Source organism: Lipophrys pholis, assembly GCF_963383615.2.
Source record: "Lipophrys pholis genome assembly, chromosome: 19".
In the NCBI taxonomy this organism is placed as follows: Eukaryota; Metazoa; Chordata; class Actinopteri; order Blenniiformes; family Blenniidae; genus Lipophrys; species Lipophrys pholis.
Window position 1 is genome coordinate 3,093,374 of NC_137647.1, and position 24,768 is coordinate 3,118,141.

At 42.5% G+C, this 24,768-nt stretch overlaps 2 protein-coding genes across 2 annotated transcripts; both read right to left on the minus strand.

Moving 5' to 3' along the window:
• Positions 1 to 201: 201 nt before the first annotated feature.
• LOC308124596 (perforin-1-like) lies at positions 202 to 10,675 on the minus strand. The gene is made up of 5 exons (XM_080487680.1): positions 10,550 to 10,675; positions 5,608 to 6,169; positions 4,452 to 4,590; positions 4,157 to 4,368; positions 202 to 2,968 (listed from the first exon to the last, which is right to left on the minus strand). The coding sequence occupies exons 2-5, from the start codon at positions 6,138 to 6,140 to the stop codon at positions 2,092 to 2,094; spliced, it is 1,761 nt and encodes a 586-aa protein (XP_080343806.1). The 5' UTR covers positions 6,141 to 6,169; positions 10,550 to 10,675; the 3' UTR covers positions 202 to 2,091.
• Positions 10,676 to 10,891: 216 nt separating this feature from the next.
• Positions 10,892 to 22,572, minus strand: LOC308124279 (perforin-1-like). Its single transcript, XM_080487202.1, has 9 exons — positions 22,508 to 22,572; positions 20,925 to 21,470; positions 20,364 to 20,502; positions 20,074 to 20,285; positions 19,083 to 19,463; positions 14,403 to 14,948; positions 13,842 to 13,980; positions 13,552 to 13,763; positions 10,892 to 12,941 (listed from the first exon to the last, which is right to left on the minus strand). The coding sequence occupies exons 2-9, from the start codon at positions 21,455 to 21,457 to the stop codon at positions 12,107 to 12,109; spliced, it is 2,997 nt and encodes a 998-aa protein (XP_080343328.1). The 5' UTR covers positions 21,458 to 21,470; positions 22,508 to 22,572; the 3' UTR covers positions 10,892 to 12,106.
• Positions 22,573 to 24,768: the final 2,196 nt, after the last annotated feature.

The window sequence follows — 24,768 nt, forward strand, 5'->3', positions numbered from 1 at the left end:
TTCTCCACAAGTGAGATATAAATAAAGGATATCTTATCTTATCTTACGTGAAACTGACGCCTGAGTCAAAACCAAACCCTCCGTCACCGAAACCTCATGAGTGCACAGGAAGCTCCACTGCTTCCTTTCGCGTGGTGGGCAAACACCACTGAAGAACATCAAACCACTGGCACGCAGAGCCAACAGTGTTCAGACGAAATTGAATACGACAGAAAGTTTATTGATTAAAAAAAACAAACAAACAAACAAGAAAACACAATACAGCACAACCGGGAGCTGGCGCCGATTCACACGATAATGAAGTGACTTTTATTCATCCATTTTCTACGAACGAGGCTTCGTGTGTGAGGAAAACCAAATCGCAAATCTGGAACCGGCGTGGGAGAGCAGAGCGAAACGCGGCCGGACCTTATGTGCAGAAATCAATTTGTAGAGACACAATAACGCGATGACAACATAGCTGAAGTAAAACCCAGCAGACGAGGTTAACACGTTCACACCAGTCTAAAGTAATCACATTACAGACCTGCAAATAAAGGCTGAAAGGATTAAACCTTTCTGAGCTCATAATTACTGCATACCGCAGACATGGGGTGAACATGCAAATGCCACATGAAAATGTCCCGACTCGGATTCAAACCCAGGCTGTCTCGCCTTCCATTGTGCTCACCACTACGACACCGTGCCAACCGCCTCAGTACTGTATAATATAGTAATTCTGCAAACATGAAGCTGTAAACATATAAAGCATTAAGATATTTTAAGTTAAGGATGAACTGAAGCTGTAAAGTATGCAGATATATACAGGGGGTATGAGATGTTTTACCTTTAAAAAGTAAAGCTAAAGAGTTTTTCTTCAGAGATAAGGAACTCATCATTAGAGGTTCAGCCAATTTCTTTTTATTTTTTATTTTTTTTTGCACACACCAGGTGTGGTGGAGGATCCCCAACGTTTATAGTGGTAAAAATTTGGGTACCTCAAGAAAAAGGTTGGGAATCACTGTATTAAAAAGGGATTCACTTTATAAAAGGACGCTGATTCTGCAAAGTTAAATCTAGATTTAGATTTAGCTCTCGATTCCTGATTTACCAAAACATTACAGTGAAGCCAAACTCTGGTGTACACGTCCGCTAAAAGACTTTTAGAGGAACATTAAAGGAGTCACATGACACGGCTTTCAACACTTCCACATGGTGTCGTTGGTCCGAAAACCTTTAATTCAAACTTTCTTGATTTTCCTCCATTTGAACATTGGACCATAGGAGCTGCATTCAGAATCTGCTGTGTCTGTGTGAGCTGGACTGGCTCCGCCCACACATTCCCATCTTGGGAAGAGGAGGAAGTACTTCCTCTCGTGGTGCCATGTGCCAGAGCAGAGCTGCCTAATTGTGGGAGGAGTCAAAGGGAGGGCCTACCTTGATTGGGATTGGCTAAACCCCCGATGACACTATACAGGGTTTGATTTCTGATTGGCTGGTTGGAGCAACACACTTTTTAAAACCTGAAACAAGCCAGGGACAGAGAGGACAGACTGTCTTCACTTCTGGGGCGTCAGTCCAGGTATGAGGACGATTAGTACTGATGGAAAACCATGAGAGTGAATTATGCATAATATGACCCTTTTAAACTTTATGTAACATTGATATTTACAATTGTAATGAACTAATCCTTGATTACTCTTCATTAAGAGAGAACAGAGAGAGAATAATACACTATAAAAAAATCAACCATGGGAGAACATGAATATTCTAGTGGACAGACGGCTGAGTTGGATTGTAATTACGGTGACTGTCAAAATAAAAGTACCAAGTCCCAGGAATATATCGACTGGGAGTCATGACACCACGGAGGAAACACTTCTTATTGTCCTACTACTGAGCATGTGCAGAAGAACTATATACCACGGCCGTGGTGTATCCGAACAGTATTTTGTTTGTAAAAGCATTAACCTTAGAAACTGTTTATAGAAAGTTGAGTTTTCAGCGGCTTCCAGCACCGTCGTCACGTAAACCCAAAGCACAACAAAAGTTTAGCCTTTTCACTTGAAACCGTTGCCGTGTAAACAGGGCCTAGTTTAGCCATGCTGGTTGTTATTCGAGATCAAACAAGTGACTCTCTGCAGTCAGACTCTGGTTTGCTGGAGAACTCGTTTCACTCACGAAGACACCCTTCTGCAGCAGGATGGCTTTGGGAACGGGGCGCGCATGGCGGGAAACATACAGCCTCTTCAGACTTTGAGTCATGGGCGAAGCTTTATAGTTCGTGCAGAAATCGCCGCTCAGGCTCGGAGCACATTGCACGTCCACTTTGTAGTAGAGCCTGCCATGCTGCAAGGCGCACAGGTCCTGTTTGACCCCCGCGGACAGAACCGGCTCGCACTCGCCCAGCAGGTCGTCATCCCAGTTGCTGTCCTGATCCCAGACTTCAAACCGGACCTGTCTTGTCGAGGACAGATCCTGGGTGCCCAAATCGAAGACTGCAGCCCAGTGTGGATTGTTGTTGTTGAGAATGACGGACGTACGTTGGACCTCCAGCCCGAACTTCACCTTCACGTAGCCGTCGGTGGCCGTGGTTTGGTCCCCCCACAGGTCGGACGCCCGCTGCACCGTGATGATGACCCGGGCCATGCCGCCACGCGTCGGGCAGCAGTCCCGGTTGACGGCGGCCTGGTTGTGACACTGGCAGACGCAGGCATCCCTGGAGTCGCTCTTTATCCCGGCCTGGCAGCCGTCGGTGCAGTTCCTCCACAGGGCCCTCTCCAGAACGTAGTGGCTGATGGCGGCACGCAGGTTTTTTCGTACATGCGTGTTGACGGGCAGCAGCTCATGCAGCGAGTCCAGGGAATAGGAGATTATGTCCGGATTGAGCGGCACGGTGTCCAGCCATTGTTTGTAAGCTGACGGATCCTTGTTTGCAGAGAAGAGGAGGTCTGGCTCCGTGCTGTGGCCTCCCTTTATGTCTGTGAACCTGTGAAATAGAAGCGAGCGTTAAAACCAAGTGAGTGCTTCTGGGGCTAAAACACTAAAAATACTCATTTACTTCTTTGGCATTAAAGTTCATGGCTTTTCTTTCCCTCTTTTATGAGTTACAATAACGAACAAAAAGTGCCATTAATATGTGTTTTAACCCTAATCTGCTCGCCCTGCGTTGTAAAGTGAAAATGATTCATGGAAGATCTTTCAGTCGAAAACGGCTCACCAGCCACTTTATTACAACTTCTCATTAACAGCTCGTCAGCCAATCACATGGCGGTAACGAAGGCCACGTTCACACGTACCCGGGTATTTAAAAAACTGAGATTTCTCTGCGTTTGGGCCGCGCATTCACACATAATCGCAGCTACAAGTCACCACAGACGTTGATTCCTGAAAACCCCGGCCACAGAGGAGCTTTAGAAAAACTCTGTGTCTCAGTTTGCATCTATAGAGGGGTCGGCAGAGATTTACATCACAATTCATGACTTTGTTTTTTTTTTTCCAGGATTCTGATTGGCTATCATGGCTTCATGCTTCTTGTTACTCTGCCCCCTACAGGTCTGGCTGCTCATAGCAGCTCTGAACCAGGTGTACATGCAATGAAGATTTTTTGGGGGAATGTAGAGGTGGAAATATCTGTTTTTGGAAAAACTCTGGTTCGTGTAAATGCGGCCTGAGTGTAGTTAGGCTTGAAGACAAATAAATGATGATTCAAGTAGAAAGTTGAAAGCTGATTTGAGTGATTGTGCGTTTTCAGTTTCTCCCGAAACGCAACAAAAGTGCTGTCAACATTTAAATTTTATATATTAATATATATTATTTATATATATATATTATGTTTAATATAGTACAAATTTAGACCTGGGTTACAAAGGCCTAAATAAATCAATTTATTTCAATAAAGTTATGCTCTATTCTGTACACACCTATGCACAGCATTGTTATAGAGTAGTGCACGACTGAAACAGTTTGGGAAAATGTTGTATTAATATACTCATCAATAAGAAAACATAAAATGAATGCTAATAGTTGAATAAAACTTAATATATTATGCCAAAAGAAATCTGAGACACTGAAACTTTGAAATTCTAGAAGACGCACACACACGCACAACTTTTAAAACCGAAGTAAGTGAAGATCTGCAGAGGAAATCTTTTGTTAGGTGAGCCCTCCTCCGTACCGTTCATTGAAGAGGTCGGAGTACGACTTTTTATCGTCGATCTTGTTGGAATTCTTCTTGCAGTGTTTGACTTCCGACTTGGCGTTGATCTTGGTGCTGACCGACGCCTCGGCCTCCAGACAGAGCTCCACCTCCTCCACGCTGAGGCCCTCCAGGCTGGCCTGGCACTGCCTGATGCTGGTCACCGACGTCACGCTTCCCCCCAGCTTCACCTGCGGTCACACGTTGTAAACATCCTCGCGTTAGAAAAGGCCTGACGTTCTCCTGCTGAAGTAGTTGCGCTGCTTTCCGTTACCTTGGTGACGTAGTGAGTGCCGAAGTTGTCGATCAGTTTGTAAAACCGTTGCTTGTTTCCTGGGCAGTAGACTTTGGGTAGTCCTTTCACCGCGTTGCGGAAGTCTCTGTGTAGCTTTGGGGTGCCGGAGACTCGGTAGCTGTTGTGAAGATTTAACATGTATTAATTCACTGTTTAAAGTTCGGTTGCAACGATTTACAGGAACTTTAATGCACTATCAACATTTGCAATATCAATGTTGCAAATGACTGACCAAGCAGAGGTCCACTGCCTGACACGAGACAAGAGAACAAAAGCACAAAAATCGAGAAAAATTACAAAAATCAGGAGTGACAGATGTACACGTCACCCAAAAAAAGACAAATAAACTGCTTAATCTGGTTAAATTGGGTCAAACCAGAGAAAGAGCACTGTTTATAAACCCCTAAGCAAAAAGACATCATCACTGTGTTTTGTTTATTTATCACAAGTCATATACAGTACATATATTTCTATCACAATACTCGACATCATCAGTGTTGCATAATCAACTAATATCAAGCAGGTAAAAGTATTCGAAAACACCAACAACTAACAGAATACAACAAATTGTCTCAGAGATCTCTATCAGTTCACCAGCTAAAGTGTAATGTTGTAATCCCACTTTATTCCACAAGGTGGTACAGTGAGTCACTGCAGAAACATCTTTTGTTATAGTCATAGCACATTAAAGTCTCCTAGCTGAAAGCTCTCCGAAAGTTATGGTGGTCTTTAGTTTTAGCATTATCCACGTATAAAGAGATTATCAAACACTTTTTAAACCCGGAATTATTGAAAAGACAGGATTCATGCAGCTCGGCTTAAATATGCTCAACACTTAATATGTAGAAGAGGCTGCTGTCCGTCCTCTGCGTTCATTACATGTTTAACTCAATTTCCAGGGAGATTACATATGTGTAGCAAACAGAGTGATACCACCGATGGCCTGTGGGGGCAGTGGTGAGCATGATAGAAAAATGCCAGTCTTTGTATTTTTGGTGAAAATTAATTTCATCTGTTTTGTGAATGTCAGTAGATGGGTTCATGTATTAAGTTGCACACACTGCACCAATAGTGCCGGGAATAAAAAAAAGACGCTGCTGCACAACATGTGGAACCAAAGAGCTCGGCCTCTTACCTGTAGTACTCACAGGACACGCTCTGACTCGAGAAGCTGAACTTGTCCTCCTTTGTTTTCCCCATGGAGTAGTCGGACAGTTTGGAATCGGTTCCAGCCAGCATCAGCGAGCCGCCTTTTGTGGGCATCTCAACGTCCAGGTTGACTTTCCAGTTGTTTTCCACCGAGGAGACGCTGGAGCTGACGAGAGCCTCGCTGGACTTGTAGAGCTTGGAGGCCACTTTGCTGCTGCAGGACTGTTTTGCCCTCCAGTCGACCACAGACAGGGGCAGTTTCTGCCTCTTGTTCTCCAGATAGGGGTTGCTGCACAGGGTGCACGTCTTGTCCTTGCGTTTCCACTGATTCATGTCGAGCACGAAAGCCCCCTTCCGCTCCATCTTGGTGATGTCGAAGCCTTCTCCGGCCAAATTGGCGCCGGGAGCGAATTCTGCGTCGAGACACTGCTTGGGTGTCCCGTCAGTGCACGACTGATACGAACCCCGGGGGAGGGACAGCGCGAGGCCGACGCAGATCCAAAGGTTGGAGGGGAACATGCTGCCGATCAGACGATGGTGCTTTTAATCTGAAAGAGAAACGTGAGGGAGGAGGAAGTTCATGAGTGTACTGTACAAGTCCTCGATACTGAACCACCCAGTTATCCAGTCTCCATGCTGCTCTCTGGAAGGAAATGCAGACTTTCCAAATTTAAAATACACAAACTAAAAAGCAACGTCCAACCTAAATCCCAAACAATTTGACACGCTGCACTTTTTAATGACCAGAACTGTTCTCTGGGTGCCATATACATTATTAGTTTATTCATTCTGTGCAATAATAACAATCTTTAATACATTTCCAATCACTGTCAATATTATCATGCAAGAACTTAGATTTGTTTATCACCATTTTTTTTAATTATTCCTACTGTCATGGACTATAATATTTATTATAATTGTCCGTATTATTTTTTCTATTCCTTTGTGACTGTCCACTTATTGCAATTTAGATAAAATGTTTAAGTTCTGATCAAATCCTCTGCGTCTCTTTTACGCCTTTATGTGGACGGTGACCCTATACAGCCACTTCCATCTTTATTTTTATGAGTAATAATGAGAAAAATCATCACTTTTCTAATTAAAAACTCATGTTTTTGCAGGACAGCAGCACCGTGCGCCTATTAAGATGGAGTAAGAATTTTAAATCTACTAATACATTTTTTTTCTTAAACCTTAAGTCATTAAAAACTATGTAAATATGATCAGTTTCAATATTTTCTAAAGCTTTTTATAAACATGTAGTACGGAAGAGTTTTAGGGCCACTGAAGAAAAAAAAAAATTCGGAGGCTAAAAAAACAAACAAACTCCGTGGCCCCAGAAAAAGTCGAAAATCAAAGTCGAGATTTTATTTCTCTTCACGGAGAGACGTCTGTCCATCCCTCATCATTTGCCCGTAGATGTGAATTCACATGATGCATTATGAGGAAGCAGTCACACAGGCTGGCATGTGGATGGACCGACTTTCTTTCCCACCGTGAAAAAAAAAAAAATCTCGACTTTGATTTTCGACTTTTTTTGAGGCCACGGAGTTTTTTAGTTTTTTTTTAGCCTCCAAAAAATTAAAAAAAAATAAAAAAAAAAACTTCGTGGCCCCCAAAAAAATCGAAAATCATTTTCGAGATTTTTTTTTCGGAGGCTAAAAAAAAAAAAAAAAACCTTCGTTGCCCCAGAAAAAGTCGAAATTCAAATTCGAGATTTTTTTTTTCAAGGTGGAAAAGAAAGTCGGTCCATCCACATGCCAGCCTGTGTGACTGCTTCCTCATAATGCATCAGGCGGTTTAATGAAGTGGTGAAAAGATGCTTCAGGACAGAATCTCGCTCATAAACACGGTCAGTTATCATCAGTACCAGGACCAGAAGAGACGGAGCAGCCTGCTGCCTGGTTCCGTTGTGGAAGTTCGTCGAGTACGAAGGACAAAGACGCGGATCCCGGGCTGCTTATTTAAATGTTCTTATTAATCAAGGAAATCCTGTGTAAAATCACACGTCCATAAGCAGTAAGCAACCCGATATAGACAGAATTAAGTGACTTAATGTGAGTTCGCATCTACGGGCAAATGATGAGGGATGGACAGACGTCTCTCCGTGAAGAGAAATAAAATCTCGACTTTGATTTTCGACTTTTTCTGGGGCCACGAAGTTTTTTTTTTTTTTTTGCCTCCGAATCTTTTTTTTCTTCAGTGGCCCTAAAACTCTTCCGTACGTAAGCACCCGATGAAGGGGAAAGTATTTATTTCTCTTCGACAGCTGATGATCTGTGAACGTGTACATGGATTATCAGTACTTCATGTTTGCCCGCGTCGTAAAGGACCTCCAGCCTCGCCCTCATTTGGAATAAAGCTCTCGCCCTCCACAAACATCCTGTTCAGGTTAAAGTGGTCACAGAAGCTGGATAGATGCAGGTACAGAAATACACAGGCAGCAGCCCGTCACCGCAAATACTATGACTAACAAACAGCTCAGGTTTCTGGAGGAGTATAAATGACAGAAACGCACTTTCACATTTACTTTTCGGTCTTGTTTCCTTTGACGCGTACAATTCTAGATTTGACCTGCTCACGCTCATATTTCGCCGTGATTCACGTTCGTAAAGTCCGTCTGGTTGAGATGTTCAGACTCCTGATGTGGACATGAAATAGTTAAAAAGGATTGTAGACATTGATCCATTAATAGACACTCTGCAACCCTGAAGACGATGATCGGAGAGACCGATCACTCAAAGCTGCCGCACCCCGACTTTGGAATGAACTCGCACTCGACCTGCGCTCCCTGGACTCAGCGGACATCTTTAAAAAGGGCCTAAAAACACATTTGTTTGCCAAAGAATTCTAGTCCAATCGGCCCTCGCTGCCACTGACTCTCGCCATTTGTTGTGTTTTTAAGATGTTTTTTTCTCTTATCTGTTTTTATCTGTTTTTACTGTGAAGCACTTTGTGACTCTATGTCTGTGAAAAGCGTTTTAGAAATAAAATTTACTTACTTACTTACTTGAAGGATTTGTTGAAAAATAAAAATTCCCATCAGGTGTTTAAGAGATTACACGTGACCCATCCGTGCTTTTGTACCTTTTGTAATTATATTGCATGAGCCATTGATTATTGGATATTTGAATTTACTTTTTAGTGATAAATTCCATTATATTTGACAAAATCTGTTGCAAATCTGAACAATTTATTGCTCCACCATTTAAAAAAATTTTTTATGTGAAACATCAGTCTGATGACCTGACCGAGACTAAAAGATACTTTGCAAACTTTTATTTGATCTTAAATTAAAAAGCAGATTAGATGTCTCCTCCCTAATTTCCCACAGTTTATATTTAACGCTATTATTTAATCACGTATTCTGCGACTGTCAGGAAGGTTGGAACAAATCCAGATACGGCCATGTGCACTTATTTGCCTTATTAAAGTCACAAGATGATTCTGTTGTGAAGTGTGTGTGTGTGTGTGTGTGTGTGTGTGTTCAGGCCAAAGTCTTGTGTTTTAAGTCTTATCTGAGCAGAAAACTTACCGTCGGGGGTCGTTACGCTTCATCTTTATCTTCCTCTGATTCTTTATCTTGTGCTGTTAAACCGGGATTCTGCAGCCTTTATGACCAAAAGAGCCACTTTGGCCTTTTTTCTACCGCGTAAAACTTGTTTGGAGCCGCAATATTTAACCTTTGAAATAAGCATAAAACGCCTGATGTTTCATGACTACAATTTAGAACATTGGACATGTTTTTTTGCAGTTCATTTACTGGGTTCTATCTTTTTTGTTTTCGTCGCTTCTGCCATTGTCGTTTCATTTTCACATGTTACTCTTCTCCACAACAAATCAAAACTTTAAAGTTTAAATTTAAAGGTTATCATGGCACTGTGGCGGTGTGTTTGACGCCCCTGGACTAAAATCTTCATTGTGTTTACAGGTTGATGGTTCTGATCCCGGCCGGACAGATCAACACGTTCATATTCACACGCTTGCATGATTTAGAGTCGCGAATCAAAGTTCCTTCGTTCTACCGTTCTGAAGGACGTTCGTCTTCACGCTCACAAAACCTCGTGTTTCCAGCGTTTACATTCTGTGAAAGACACCCGGAGTTTGTTGACGTCGCAGCGTCACGGAAACGGCTGAAGATTCCCCGAGGCAAGATTCCGTTTGCACACTCGATCTCGCCAGATCTCGATTCGCTGAGGACGTCTGGGTTTTTCACCGGGCCGAATCTCTCAAATGTTTATTATCGCTGGAGGTGCCGCGACGTCATCTTTGCCATCTCCTACAGACCCCAAATTCTGTTTGTTTGTAAACAAAATCGACTTCGGTGGGATCGATTCAGGGAACTGCGGGTTGGAAATTAGAGGAACCGAGAGGTGATGGTCTTGTTTTGGTGGGTTGGTTTGTTCTCTGTGCAGAGGTGAGACCTTTTACAGGAGGTAGATTTTAAAGGTTTTCTGTGGTACAGTAAGTTTAACCTCAAACTTATGACTTTGGACTGAAGGAGAAAGTTCCCAGAGGAAACAGGGAGAATGTTCAAACTCCACACTGACATGCCTGCATGCAGCAATACTGTAGATCTATTAAAAAAAACAACCTACAGAAACTTATTTTCAAGTCTTCTTTACTTTGCCTGTGGATTTCCCCAGAGAAGAAACATGATACAGATTCTTTTCAGTTTTTCTTTAGTTGCCTCTTTCCTAACAGTTTAGATGTTTTCATTGACGAGCTTCACTTCCCATCAAAACTCTGCTACAATTCACTCTTCACTGTCAACTTTGCTCTAAATATGGTCTCTCAACAAATAGCTTTGGCCGATTGTCTCATGGATATTTAAAGACGCTACTCTTCTGTATGTGACACGACTGAACTATAATAAAAACCTGCAAGAAATAAAAACAAACTATTTGGTGTGAGGCGCCGGGACTCACCTTCTCACTGCTGCTTCACACGAATATGGAAAATCGGAGATGTTGAGGTGGTGGTCTCAAGATGGAGGGTGGGGGGGTGTTAGTGGTTTGACAGTTGCATCTATGTAGAGCAGAGCTGAGTGGGAGGAGCCAGCGATTTCACACGTGAAGTCGAACGAATCGCGATGACATGAGAGTCGGTCGGCCTTCCAGTCAAGAAGGAACCAGAGACCACAAAGCCGTCATTTCTCTGAAGTGGTGGGGGGGGGGGCAGGGGGGATAATGGTACGTTCTGAACTCTGTCATCATTTCGATGGAAGGTAATTCAGAAGCAGTGAGAAAAACCACAAACTGACAATGAAACGAAAGTCGCAAAGAATTAACTTTATTTCATTTCTCTGCACTAAACGACTGAAAACAAGCCGCAGGAATCCACATGAATCAACTTTAAGAAATACAAAAGGGTCACATTCAAACCAATGAATGAGCGGATTAATAAATGCAACATTTACCACCCACAAACAGGGAGAATACACAAACTCTACTGAGGGAAACCAACCTTTGAAGCCACTTTCTTCACTATTTCATTTTGTGTTTCTCTTCAAAACTGAACTTGGGAGTATTGCTGCCTTCAGCAGTCGCTTGGAAGTGGTAACTTCCTGACTTCAGATTGGGAAAAACCCATTTTCCTTTTGGGAAATCTACATAACAGTATATCTGCATCTGCATGGGAAGATTTCTTGATAATGGGCTGTTTTGTGAAAAACAGCATTATTAAAGGTAAAGTACAACGAGATTGACATGTTGGTGTTACAATCAAGAATGTCCCCATCAGAATTATTGCTCTCAGTCCACTTTTAGTTACACTGACTGAAGCTCTGATCTTTTATTGGAGATACTACAAGTGACCTTTGGACCGTTTTTGCTTTCAGAACAATTAAGAAACGTTAAAATCAGCCCCGATCAAACACTGCAGATCCAATCAGGACATCCCTCCCTACAATTATCCTTTTTATCTGTCTTTCTGTCCAGGAAGTGAAGCCTCGGTACCAGGAAGTGGTTTTTTCCCAACCGGTCACGATGTATATCGCATAATAATCCTCAAAAAACTAAAGAAATGTAAAATATGCAATTAATAAAGAACAACTCTGTTGGGGAAGTTATAAACTCTTCTGAGGTCATGGATTTAATGGAAACTCAGACCAGAATAGAATGAGCCGTGATTCTGCTCAGCATTTCTAGATTGACATGGTTGTAATATGTTACGATTCATCCTCTGCATCAGGCCAGTTGTGGCATTTTGAAAACGTAATCCTTGAACACAACTGAAACCTCTGACGTCTCTAAAAAGAAAAGAAAAAAAGCCTGTTGAGAGGGTTTGTGGGAAGATATCTATGTAAGAAACAACAACAAAGAAGAAAGCGTGGGAACCGCTACTAGAGACAGTTAAAAAGAAAAGCAATGATTATGCGTTTTGACGACACGACCTTCGACCTTAATGCTTTAAAACACTGTGGCTTTCATCACGAGCGTAAGCCTGAGTGAAGCCGTTATTCTGCATCGTATCCCTGCCTGCAGTCAGACTCTTGCTCCCCCACGAACAAACACTCCCATCTCTGACAGCATGGCCTTTGGAATAGGGCGGGCGTGACGCGACACGTACAGCCTCTTCATGCTCTGACTCATCGGGGACGGGACGTAGTCGCCGCACGACTTCCCTCCCAGGCCCGGGGCGCATTTCACTTCCCATTTGAAGAACAGCTTGCCGTGGTTCAGATAGCACATGTCTGCCTTCTCGCCCGCCGACAGAACCTGCTCGCATCCCCCCAGATGGTCGTCCTTGTCCCAGCCGCCGTCCCGATCCCAGACCTCGAACCGCACCCTGTTCACCGTGGACAGATCCCGAGGGCCGAGGTCCACCACAAACTCCCAGTGCGGGTTGTTGTTGTTGTTAATGACGGGTGACATGTACGGCACCTTATCGAAGATCACCTTCACAAATCCGTCGGTGGCGGTACAAAAGTCCCCCCACAGACCGGAGGCCCGCTGCACCGTGATCTTGACCTGGGCCATGCCTCTGCGGGTCGGGCAGCAGTCCTGGTTCACGGCGGTGTTGTGGTGGCACCGGCAGACGCAGGGATCATGCGGGTCGCCCCGCCTGCCGGCCGCACACGGCCCGCTGCAGTTCCTCAACAGGCCTTTCTCCAGGACGTAGTGGCTGATGGCCGAGCGCAGGCTGCGCCAGGCCGAGGTGTTTCCAGGCAGCAGCTCGTGCAGCGAGTCCAGCGAGTAGGAGACGACGTCGGGATTGCGTGGAACCGTCATCAGCCAGTCTTTGTAGGCCGAGGGCTCTTTGTGGGCGGAGAAGAGGAGGTCCGGTTCCGTGGTGTGGCCTCCCTTTATCTCTGTGAACCTGTAAAAAAACAAAGCGTCAAACCCGGGCCCCATTTACCACAATCTCAAGTGAAAACTTTATAGTATTGTTTGGGGTCCACCATGGTTTTAGGCAGGAATTGGTGTTTTAGGTGTCCATTGAAAAATTATATTCTCTTCTTATATTCTCATTTCATTTTGGAAGTGAAAAATTTGATCGATCATCGGTCCATATAAATAACATCACCTGTGTGGATTCTGCGGAGATAATTACTCAACATCTTGGAAAGGAAATTCCTCCTCTCTGCTTCAGCATTTGAACGCACCAGGATGAGTCAGAGAATCAGGAACCGATCAGAGGCTGCCTTTCAAAAGGTGTAGGCCACATGGTATCAATTGACCAATCACGCTGGGCATAATGCAAAACCGGAAGTCAGTTGTGGGTTGTGTACACGAGCCGATGATGATGAATTCAGGCAAAATTAGACGGTGACAAGCAGTGATGGTCATTATACCGCATATTTTAGACGCTTTGAGCAACACGGCCGCTATTTCTTTGGCCGTCTTTTCCGGAAAATTGACCGTCCAAATGACGGCTGGACGGCTGGCTCCCTAAAACCATGGTTTACACAGAAAACCCAGCGCCCTACCTGTCGGTGAAGACGCTGGAGAAGTGCGATTTGCTTCCCGTCTTCTGTATGTCCTTGTTGCAGTGTTTGCTTTCGGCATTGACCGTGACTCTGAAGCTGGCGGACGCCTCGACTTCCAGACACGACTGCACCTCCTCCACGCTGAGGCCCTGCAGGCTGGCCAAGCACTGCTTGACGCTGGTCACAGACTGGACACTGCCTCCTAATTTTACCTGCGATCAAACACACATCTGTAAATATTTAGCTCTTTTAACAGAGAAAAAAAAAACCCACAGATTTATTTGTTTTACCTTGGTGATGTAATGGGTGCCGAAGTTGTCGATCAGTTTGTAAAAGTTCTGCTTGTTTTCTGCAGTGTAGACCTCCGGGAGCTGTTTCACTGCTTTGGTGAATTCCTTGTGCAACTTGGGAGTGTTGGACACTCGGTAGCTGCGAGAGAGAGGATTACAGCAAAAATACACAAAAACTGAGGTTTTTTTTTATTTTTATCTCTGTTGATAAAAGTTATTTCATTGGTTATTTGCTGATTGTGATTCTGAGGCGGGTCGGAGTTACGTGATGCACCTGAACGCATCACTCAGGGCTGTCAAGCTGCTGGAGTTCGACCAGACCACATAAAGCCGCACACGACGAGGTGTGGAAGACATAAATATCACTTTCAGGGCACATTTTTGGAGAAGAAGTGTTGCCCAATCTGGCGGCATGAAGCTCGTTACCCCATAAAAATCCATAACTTAGCCGCGTCGTCGTTGAAGCCGCAGGTTCAAGTCGTGTGAATAAAGTAGTGGCTTATAGTCCAGAAATTATTTAAATGTGGAGGAAAAAGTGAAGTCTGGTCCTCGTCCACTCACCTGTAGTACTCGCAGGACGCGCCGTGGCTCATGAAGCTGAACTTGTCGTTCTTGGTTTTCTCCATGGAGTAGTCGGACAGTTTGGAGTTGGTTCCGGCCAGCATCAGCGAGGCGCCTTTACTTCCTACCTTGAGGTCTAAACCGAACTTCCAGTTGTTTTCCACCGAGGAGACGCTGGAGCTGACGAGAGCCTCGCTGGACTTGTAGAGCTTGGAGGACACTTTGCTGCTGCAGGACTGTTTTGCCCTCCAGTCGACCACAGACAGGGGCAGTTTCTGCCTCTTGTTCTCCAGATAGGGGTTGCTGCACAGGGTGCACGTCTTGTCCTTGCGTTTCCACTGATTCATGTCGAGCACAAAAGCCCCCTTCCGCTCCATCTTGGTGATGTCGAAGCCTTCTCCGGCCAAATTGGCGCCGGGAGCCAATTCTGCGTCGAGACACTGCTTGGGTGTCCCGTCAGTGCATGACTGATACGAACCCCGGGGGAGGGACAGCGCGAGGCCGACGCAGATCCAAAGGTTGGAGGGGAACATGTCGATGCACAAACTGAAAGGGAACGGACTTGTCATCAAACTGGAGAAAGTGAAATAATAGCTTTTTGCAGAAGTGCTGCTGTGGTCGCACAAACTTGACATTTTGCTCAGACCTCACGACTGTCCCCTCTTCGAATATTCAAGATGTATTAAGAACTGAATGCCACTTACAGTATTTCAGTCCCTTTATCTACAGAGATGCAGTGAAGGAAGCAACTTTTGGCAGCAAGCTCAAAAATCCAAATCTATTCTTGTCATTTAACCTTTTTGGAGTCCCCCAAGGCTCTATTCTGGGTCTCTCTTAACATGATATTTTTGGACCAAATTAATAATAATAATAATAATAATAATAATAATAATAATAATAATAATAATAATAATAAAAAAAATTATTATTATTATTATTATTGAAATTATTATTATATTATAGTAATCTATTATAATAATAAGTAATAAGAATCACGTCTGTCAGCAGCCCCAGGGCAGCTGTGGTTACAACGTAGCTTACCATCACTGGTGGGATTGGTATGAATGAATAATGGTTCTGTACACGCTTTGAGTCAGCGTGAAACAAGCGCTATATCAAGCCAAGCCATTATTATTATCATTATTATCATCATCATCATCATCATCATCATTATTATTATTATTATTATTATTGTTATTAACAATAATAATATGCATATGTTTATTTGGAAGTCAATTTGTTTTTTTTAAATTCTCGTGCAAATTTAGCTATGTATTGTATTAAAAAAAGATTTATTCAAAGATTCATTAAAATAATCACATGGAACTGAATCTTCGTCATAATTTCAGCTGGAAACTTCATTCAACTTTAAAACATTAAAAAAAAAAAAAAAATGATTCCTGGTACATTATTGATAATTGTTTTTTTTTTATTCTAGTATTACTGCTACTTAAACTTGAACTATTACTGTTATTATTACACATGCATATCATTATCTCTCGCTTGCTCAGACACATACACACTAATATATGAAATACTGAAATCAACATTTGAATAAAATGATAGACTCATTTCTGACTTACCTCTGTCTCCTGTGAGAGTCAGTATCAGGGCCCTGGTTTTAAAGATGAGGGGTGATGAAGATGTGTGACAGAGGAAGAGGAGTGTTGTGTGAAAACTCAATACATATACCTTTTACCCACAGTGTGGTGAAAGGAAGGTGAGAAGAGGACTGGGGAGCTATGAGTCATAGTTTAACAGTTTAAAGTCACCACAAAAAAAACCCGCTAACAAAAGAACAAACTCAAAGAACAATCTGTTCTGGTGACTCCCGGGGGGAGTAGGTTAAATATGAAACAACATTTTTTTTTTATGTGTGAATACAATAATTTGTTGTCTGTTTAATTAATAAATATACTAATATAACATGTATTTACGTATGTATTTTTTTTAAAAATCAAAAAGCAGTGTAATGTGATTCAGCCAATAGCTGCAGCGCATGATTAACATTTGAACTTACTACTTCCTGTTATTAGGAGTACTTTTTTCCTGCTGATTGTAACTTACAGTGATAAAAAATACAGTGGTTTAAAAAAAAAAAAAAAAAAAAAAAAAAGACAAACTCATTAATGCCTTTGCTCTAAAGCACATAACCAACATATCATTTTATTATGACACCTAATGGTGAGCGTATCATTATCGCCCATTTAGTGACCGAGATCCGAATTGTGACTCCTGTTATCTGTATGCTGTGTTTATTAATATATCATTAGAGCCATTGAACCGAATATTTTTCATTCAGTGGAGGTTTTGGTGACTGGCAGCAGGAGTTAGTGGCCTCCGTGTGTGAGGCCGAAATGACAACCTGCTGTGTGTGTTCATCTTTATCACCATGGCTAAATATGTTGCGTATTGTGTCGCGTTATAATGTTTTACATCGCAGCGTAATTGCTGTTTGTGCACGACTGTTACGTGCACGGTGCACGCATATTGTCGGTGAAAGTAGAAAGTAAACTAGAGATCCTTAAATTCCCCAACACCGTCACTGGAAGATCGAGCTCCCCCATAGCACCACGGCTCTCTGGAGCCGCCACTGGTGTATACGACTCACCCAAAGTGGATTTAATTGTCAGGGATGATTTCTCAATCGATTCGATTTTTAAACATGAATGACTAACTGTTTCCGATTGAACCAAAAACTGCAAAAAATAAAATAAAATCCATAGAAAGACGATGGGAGAGGCACCTCATTGAGGAGACCAAAGGAGATCAGCGTCCGTTGCCACGGAGACGCTCCCGGCTCAGTGTTTCACACGGTGATGTAGCTACCTGACAGGCGAGTTAGCATCGATATAAGCTAACGGCTATCATGCTAGCTACGCTAACTCGGTTCCACAAACAAATGTGGCATCGGTGAGAGTCTGTGCTCTACCGAGTGTAGCTCTAGATTATGATCTGTGTTTTACTGCTGGCTGTGCTGCAAATTGTCCCTCAGAGTTAACAAAGTTCACCTTGAGCTTGAAGTAGAAAAAAACAACAGAAAAAGAAACAACACGATCCAAGAGAAAGAGCACTGTTATTCAGAACAAAAACAGAAGATAAATGTTTAAAGAGGGAGTGAAAGTGTAACATCTGTCCACCCTGAGAAGTGCAGCAGTAAAAAAGCAGCTCTGGTTTTATCACATTCCTGCAGAGGCGCTATCTGCATGTCATCAGGCCCGAGCGGCCAGGCGGAGGAGTGGGCGGAGGCGACGGTGTGATTCACCCACAGCTTCCTTCTACACAGGATTACTGGAGAGTCGCCGGTGTGGGAATTCCTGGGAATCCTGTGACTCCGTTGCTGAAGTGTAACACAGTGAAAACGGCAGGATTCACCTCCATATTGATTTCGTGACGTAGAAGTGGAGCCGCACTGCAGTCGGGGTCAAAACTAAGAAATATATTACAAATACACAGCTGAAGGTGACGAGCGGAAGAATGATTTTCTTTCAGTATTTAATTATACTCGTGCTTAATGCTATTGATACTAATGTGTATAATTTAATTAGTTGTTTTTTTTTTAAATCGTGACGATTCTATTAACTTAGTTTGTTTACCATATTTAAATTTTTACAGGTTTTTTATTTTTTTGTTCAAGTCCATATTTTATGTAAGTAAATTAAATTAAATAGCTGATTTCACAATGTCAATTAAAGTATTCAAAGAAGCAAATACTTTGGCCCCATTCACACAGAAACCATTTCAAGTCAAAATGCAAAACGTCCCTTGTGTTTCGCTGTTTCCGTGTAAACATGAAACTTATATAAAACGAAAATGCAAAAACAACGCATTTTCTCTTGAAAAGTGTTTTCAGTACTCTTTCTTCAATGGTATTATCAACAACACCACAGTTATACATGTAATTCATTACAATTTAGGTTATGTAACTGTAAATTCAGTGGAGTGCACATTTTAAGTATTTTATAGTCATTACTACTTCCATTAATAATAACGTTAACTGTCTATGTAGAAGTTTTTTTTAAAAACTTGACGTTTACTTGCATTTCACTCAAGTATGAGTGCGTAATAATCCCTCTGTTCGCTTGTTATGAACACAAACCTCAACTTATCGCTGGAAATCACTGCTTTATATGGAAAACTTAAGGGAAGGGTGGTTGGTTGGTACTATTTCTAAAGATTATTTAAGTTTATTTAAAATGTTCCTGTCTTCTATCTAACATTTTTTATTGGCCTCATTATTGAAAATCTCTGAGTGATTGCAGAGGTTAATGAATTTATTGACCAGTTTTCTCTTTATTAGTCATTTTAAACAGTTTTTTCCCCTCCTCTGTGGGCTCAGGTGAAAACTGCAACGTTTCAATGAAGTGAAGGCAGCTGGAGCTGAAGAGGCGCGTCAAGTTGCACTCGGCGACATAGAATCACACCGGAAGTTTGCATTCAAACTAAAACTCGAGCCTTCAATTGAGGTAAAGCAGTGATGTTTTGATTTTCAAAGAAAATCTGGATAAACAGACTGTAAATACTCCAGATTCACTCAGTGAATCTTCTGGTTTCTGCATGTGTAATGTGCTGCGGCAGGTATAAAGATATCTACAATGATAGTTGTAGAATTTGTTTGTGTATTCTTTGAGTTAATGTGTAAAATCTTTTCTTTAAACATTATTTAAACATAAGACCCACAGACCGGAGGCCCGCTGCACCGTGATCTTGACCTGGGCCATGCCTCTGCGGGTCGGGCAGCAGTCCTGGTTCACGGCGGTGTTGTGGTGGCACCGGCAGACGCAGGGATCATGCGGGTCGCCCCGCCTGCCGGCCGCACACGGCCCGCTGCAGTTCCTCAACAGGCCTTTCTCCAGGACGTAGTGGCTGATGGCCGAGCGCAGGCTGCGCCAGGCCGAGGTGTTTCCAGGCAGCAGCTCGTGCAGCGAGTCCAGCGAGTAGGAGACGACGTCGGGATTGCGTGGAACCGTCATCAGCCAGTCTTTGTAGGCCGAGGGCTCTTTGTGGGCGGAGAACAGGAGGTCCGGTTCCGTGGTGTGGCCTCCCTTTATCTCTGTGAACCTGTAAAAAAACAAAGCGTCAAACCCGGGCCCCATTTACCACAATCTCAAGTGAAAACTTTATAGTATTGTTTGGGGTCCACCATGGTTTTAGGCAGGAATTGGTGTTTTAGGTGTCCATTGAAAAATTATATTCTCTTCTTATATTCTCATTTCATTTTGGAAGTGAAAAATTTGATCGATCATCGGTCCTTATAAATAACATCACCTGTGTGGATTCTGCGGAGATAATTACTCAACATCTTGGAAAGGAAATTCCTCCTCTCTGCTTCAGCATTTGAACGCACCAGGATGAGTCAGAGAATCAGGAACCGATCAGAGGCTGCCTTTCAAAAGGTGTAGGCCACATGGTATCAATTGACCAATCACGCTGGGCATAATGCAAAACCGGAAGTCAGTTGTGGGTTGTGTACACGAGCCGATGATGATGAATTCAGGCAAAATTAGACGGTGACAAGCAGTGATGGTCATTATACCGCATATTTTAGACGCTTTGAGCAACACGGCCGCTATTTCTTTGGCCGACTTTTCCGGAAAATTGACCGTCCAAATGACGGCTGGACGGCTGGCTCCCTAAAACCATGGTTTACACAGAAAACCCAGCGCCCTACCTGTCGGTGAAGACGCTGGAGAAGTGCGATTTGCTTCCCGTCTTCTGTATGTCCTTGTTGCAGTGTTTGCTTTCGGCATTGACCGTGACTCTGAAGCTGGCGGACGCCTCGACTTCCAGACACGACTGCACCTCCTCCACGCTGAGGCCCTGCAGGCTGGCCAAGCACTGCTTGACGCTGGTCACAGACTGGACACTGCCTCCTAATTTTACCTGCGATCAAACACACATCTGTAAATATTTAGCTCTTTTAACAGAGAAAAAAAAAACCCACAGATTTATTTGTTTTACCTTGGTGATGTAATGGGTGCCGAAGTTGTCGATCAGTTTGTAAAAGTTCTGCTTGTTTTCTGCAGTGTAGACCTCCGGGAGCTGTTTCACTGCTTTGGTGAATTCCTTGTGCAACTTGGGAGTGTTGGACACTCGGTAGCTGCGAGAGAGAGGATTACAGCAAAAATACACAAAAACTGAGGTTTTTTTTTATTTTTATCTCTGTTGATAAAAGTTATTTCATTGGTTATTTGCTGATTGTGATTCTGAGGCGGGTCGGAGTTACGTGATGCACCTGAACGCATCACTCAGGGCTGTCAAGCTGCTGGAGTTCGACCAGACCACATAAAGCCGCACACGACGAGGTGTGGAAGACATAAATATCACTTTCAGGGCACATTTTTGGAGAAGAAGTGTTGCCCAATCTGGCGGCATGAAGCTCGTTACCCCATAAAAATCCATAACTTAGCCGCGTCGTCGTTGAAGCCGCAGGTTCAAGTCGTGTGAATAAAGTAGTGGCTTATAGTCCAGAAATTATTTAAATGTGGAGGAAAAAGTGAAGTCTGGTCCTCGTCCACTCACCTGTAGTACTCGCAGGACGCGCCGTGGCTCATGAAGCTGAACTTGTCGTTCTTGGTTTTCTCCATGGAGTAGTCGGACAGTTTGGAGTTGGTTCCGGCCAGCATCAGCGAGGCGCCTTTACTTCCTACCTTGAGGTCTAAACCGAACTTCCAGTTGTTTTCCACCGAGGAGACGCTGGAGCTGACGAGAGCCTCGCTGGACTTGTAGAGCTTGGAGGACACTTTGCTGCTGCAGGACTGTTTTGCCCTCCAGTCGACCACAGACAGGGGCAGTTTCTGCCTCTTGTTCTCCAGATAGGGGTTGCTGCACAGGGTGCACGTCTTGTCCTTGCGTTTCCACTGATTCATGTCGAGCACAAAAGCCCCCTTCCGCTCCATCTTGGTGATGTCGAAGCCTTCTCCGGCCAAATTGGCGCCGGGAGCCAATTCTGCGTCGAGACACTGCTTGGGTGTCCCGTCAGTGCATGACTGATACGAACCCCGGGGGAGGGACAGCGCGAGGCCGACGCAGATCCAAAGGTTGGAGGGGAACATGTCGATGCACAAACTGAAAGGGAACGGACTTGTCATCAAACTGGAGAAAGTGAAATAATAGCTTTTTGCAGAAGTGCTGCTGTGGTCGCACAAACTTGACATTTTGCTCAGACCTCACGACTGTCCCCTCTTCGAATATTCAAGATGTATTAAGAACTGAATGCCACTTACAGTATTTCAGTCCCTTTATCTACAGAGATGCAGTGAAGGAAGCAACTTTTGGCAGCAAGCTCAAAAATCCAAATCTATTCTTGTCATTTAACCTTTTTGGAGTCCCCCAAGGCTCTATTCTGGGTCTCTCTTAACATGATATTTTTGGACCAAATTAATAATAATAATAATAATAATAATAATAATAATAATAATAATAATAATAATAATAAAAAAAATTATTATTATTATTATTATTGAAATTATTATTATATTATAGTAATCTATTATAATAATAAGTAATAAGAATCACGTCTGTCAGCAGCCCCAGGGCAGCTGTGGTTACAACGTAGCTTACCATCACTGGTGGGATTGGTATGAATGAATAATGGTTCTGTACACGCTTTGAGTCAGCGTGAAACAAGCGCTATATCAAGCCAAGCCATTATTATTATCATTATTATCATCATCATCATCATCATCATCATTATTATTATTATTATTATTATTGTTATTAACAATAATAATATGCATATGTTTATTTGGAAGTCAATTTGTTTTTTTTAAATTCTCGTGCAAATTTAGCTATGTATTGTATTAAAAAAAGATTTATTCAAAGATTCATTAAAATAATCACATGGAACTGAATCTTCGTCATAATTTCAGCTGGAAACTTCATTCAACTTTAAAACATTAAAAAAAAAAAAAAAATGATTCCTGGTACATTATTGATAATTGTTTTTTTTTTATTCTAGTATTACTGCTACTTAAACTTGAACTATTACTGTTATTATTACACATGCATATCATTATCTCTCGCTTGCTCAGACACATACACACTAATATATGAAATACTGAAATCAACATTTGAATAAAATGATAGACTCATTTCTGACTTACCTCTGTCTCCTGTGAGAGTCAGTATCAGGGCCCTGGTTTTAAAGATGAGGGGTGATGAAGATGTGTGACAGAGGAAGAGGAGTGTTGTGTGAAAACTCAATACATATACCTTTTACCCACAGTGTGGTGAAAGGAAGGTGAGAAGAGGACTGGGGAGCTATGAGTCATAGTTTAACAGTTTAAAGTCACCACAAAAAAAACCCGCTAACAAAAGAACAAACTCAAAGAACAATCTGTTCTGGTGACTCCCGGGGGGAGTAGGTTAAATATGAAACAACATTTTTTTTTTATGTGTGAATACAATAATTTGTTGTCTGTTTAATTAATAAATATACTAATATAACATGTATTTACGTATGTATTTTTTTTAAAAATCAAAAAGCAGTGTAATGTGATTCAGCCAATAGCTGCAGCGCATGATTAACATTTGAACTTACTACTTCCTGTTATTAGGAGTACTTTTTTCCTGCTGATTGTAACTTACAGTGATAAAAAATACAGTGGTTTAAAAAAAAAAAAAAAAAAAAAAAAAAGACAAACTCATTAATGCCTTTGCTCTAAAGCACATAACCAACATATCATTTTATTATGACACCTAATGGTGAGCGTATCATTATCGCCCATTTAGTGACCGAGATCCGAATTGTGACTCCTGTTATCTGTATGCTGTGTTTATTAATATATCATTAGAGCCATTGAACCGAATATTTTTCATTCAGTGGAGGTTTTGGTGACTGGCAGCAGGAGTTAGTGGCCTCCGTGTGTGAGGCCGAAATGACAACCTGCTGTGTGTGTTCATCTTTATCACCATGGCTAAATATGTTGCGTATTGTGTCGCGTTATAATGTTTTACATCGCAGCGTAATTGCTGTTTGTGCACGACTGTTACGTGCACGGTGCACGCATATTGTCGGTGAAAGTAGAAAGTAAACTAGAGATCCTTAAATTCCCCAACACCGTCACTGGAAGATCGAGCTCCCCCATAGCACCACGGCTCTCTGGAGCCGCCACTGGTGTATACGACTCACCCAAAGTGGATTTAATTGTCAGGGATGATTTCTCAATCGATTCGATTTTTAAACATGAATGACTAACTGTTTCCGATTGAACCAAAAACTGCAAAAAATAAAATAAAATCCATAGAAAGACGATGGGAGAGGCACCTCATTGAGGAGACCAAAGGAGATCAGCGTCCGTTGCCACGGAGACGCTCCCGGCTCAGTGTTTCACACGGTGATGTAGCTACCTGACAGGCGAGTTAGCATCGATATAAGCTAACGGCTATCATGCTAGCTACGCTAACTCGGTTCCACAAACAAATGTGGCATCGGTGAGAGTCTGTGCTCTACCGAGTGTAGCTCTAGATTATGATCTGTGTTTTACTGCTGGCTGTGCTGCAAATTGTCCCTCAGAGTTAACAAAGTTCACCTTGAGCTTGAAGTAGAAAAAAACAACAGAAAAAGAAACAACACGATCCAAGAGAAAGAGCACTGTTATTCAGAACAAAAACAGAAGATAAATGTTTAAAGAGGGAGTGAAAGTGTAACATCTGTCCACCGTGAGAAGTGCAGCAGTAAAAAAGCAGCTCTGGTTTTATCACATTCCTGCAGAGGCGCTATCTGCATGTCATCAGGCCCGAGCGGCCAGGCGGAGGAGTGGGCGGAGGCGACGGTGTGATTCACCCACAGCTTCCTTCTACACAGGATTACTGGAGAGTCGCCGGTGTGGGAATTCCTGGGAATCCTGTGACTCCGTTGCTGAAGTGTAACACAGTGAAAACGGCAGGATTCACCTCCATATTGATTTCGTGACGTAGAAGTGGAGCCGCACTGCAGTCGGGGTCAAAACTAAGAAATATATTACAAATACACAGCTGAAGGTGACGAGCGGAAGAATGATTTTCTTTCAGTATTTAATTATACTCGTGCTTAATGCTATTGATACTAATGTGTATAATTTAATTAGTTGGTTTTTTTTTAAATCGTGACGATTCTATTAACTTAGTTTGTTTACCATATTTAAATTTTTACAGGTTTTTTATTTTTTTGTTCAAGTCCATATTTTATGTAAGTAAATTAAATTAAATAGCTGATTTCACAATGTCAATTAAAGTATTCAAAGAAGCAAATACTTTGGCCCCATTCACACAGAAACCATTTCAAGTCAAAATGCAAAACGTCCCTTGTGTTTCGCTGTTTCCGTGTAAACATGAAACTTATATAAAACGAAAATGCAAAAACAACGCATTTTCTCTTGAAAAG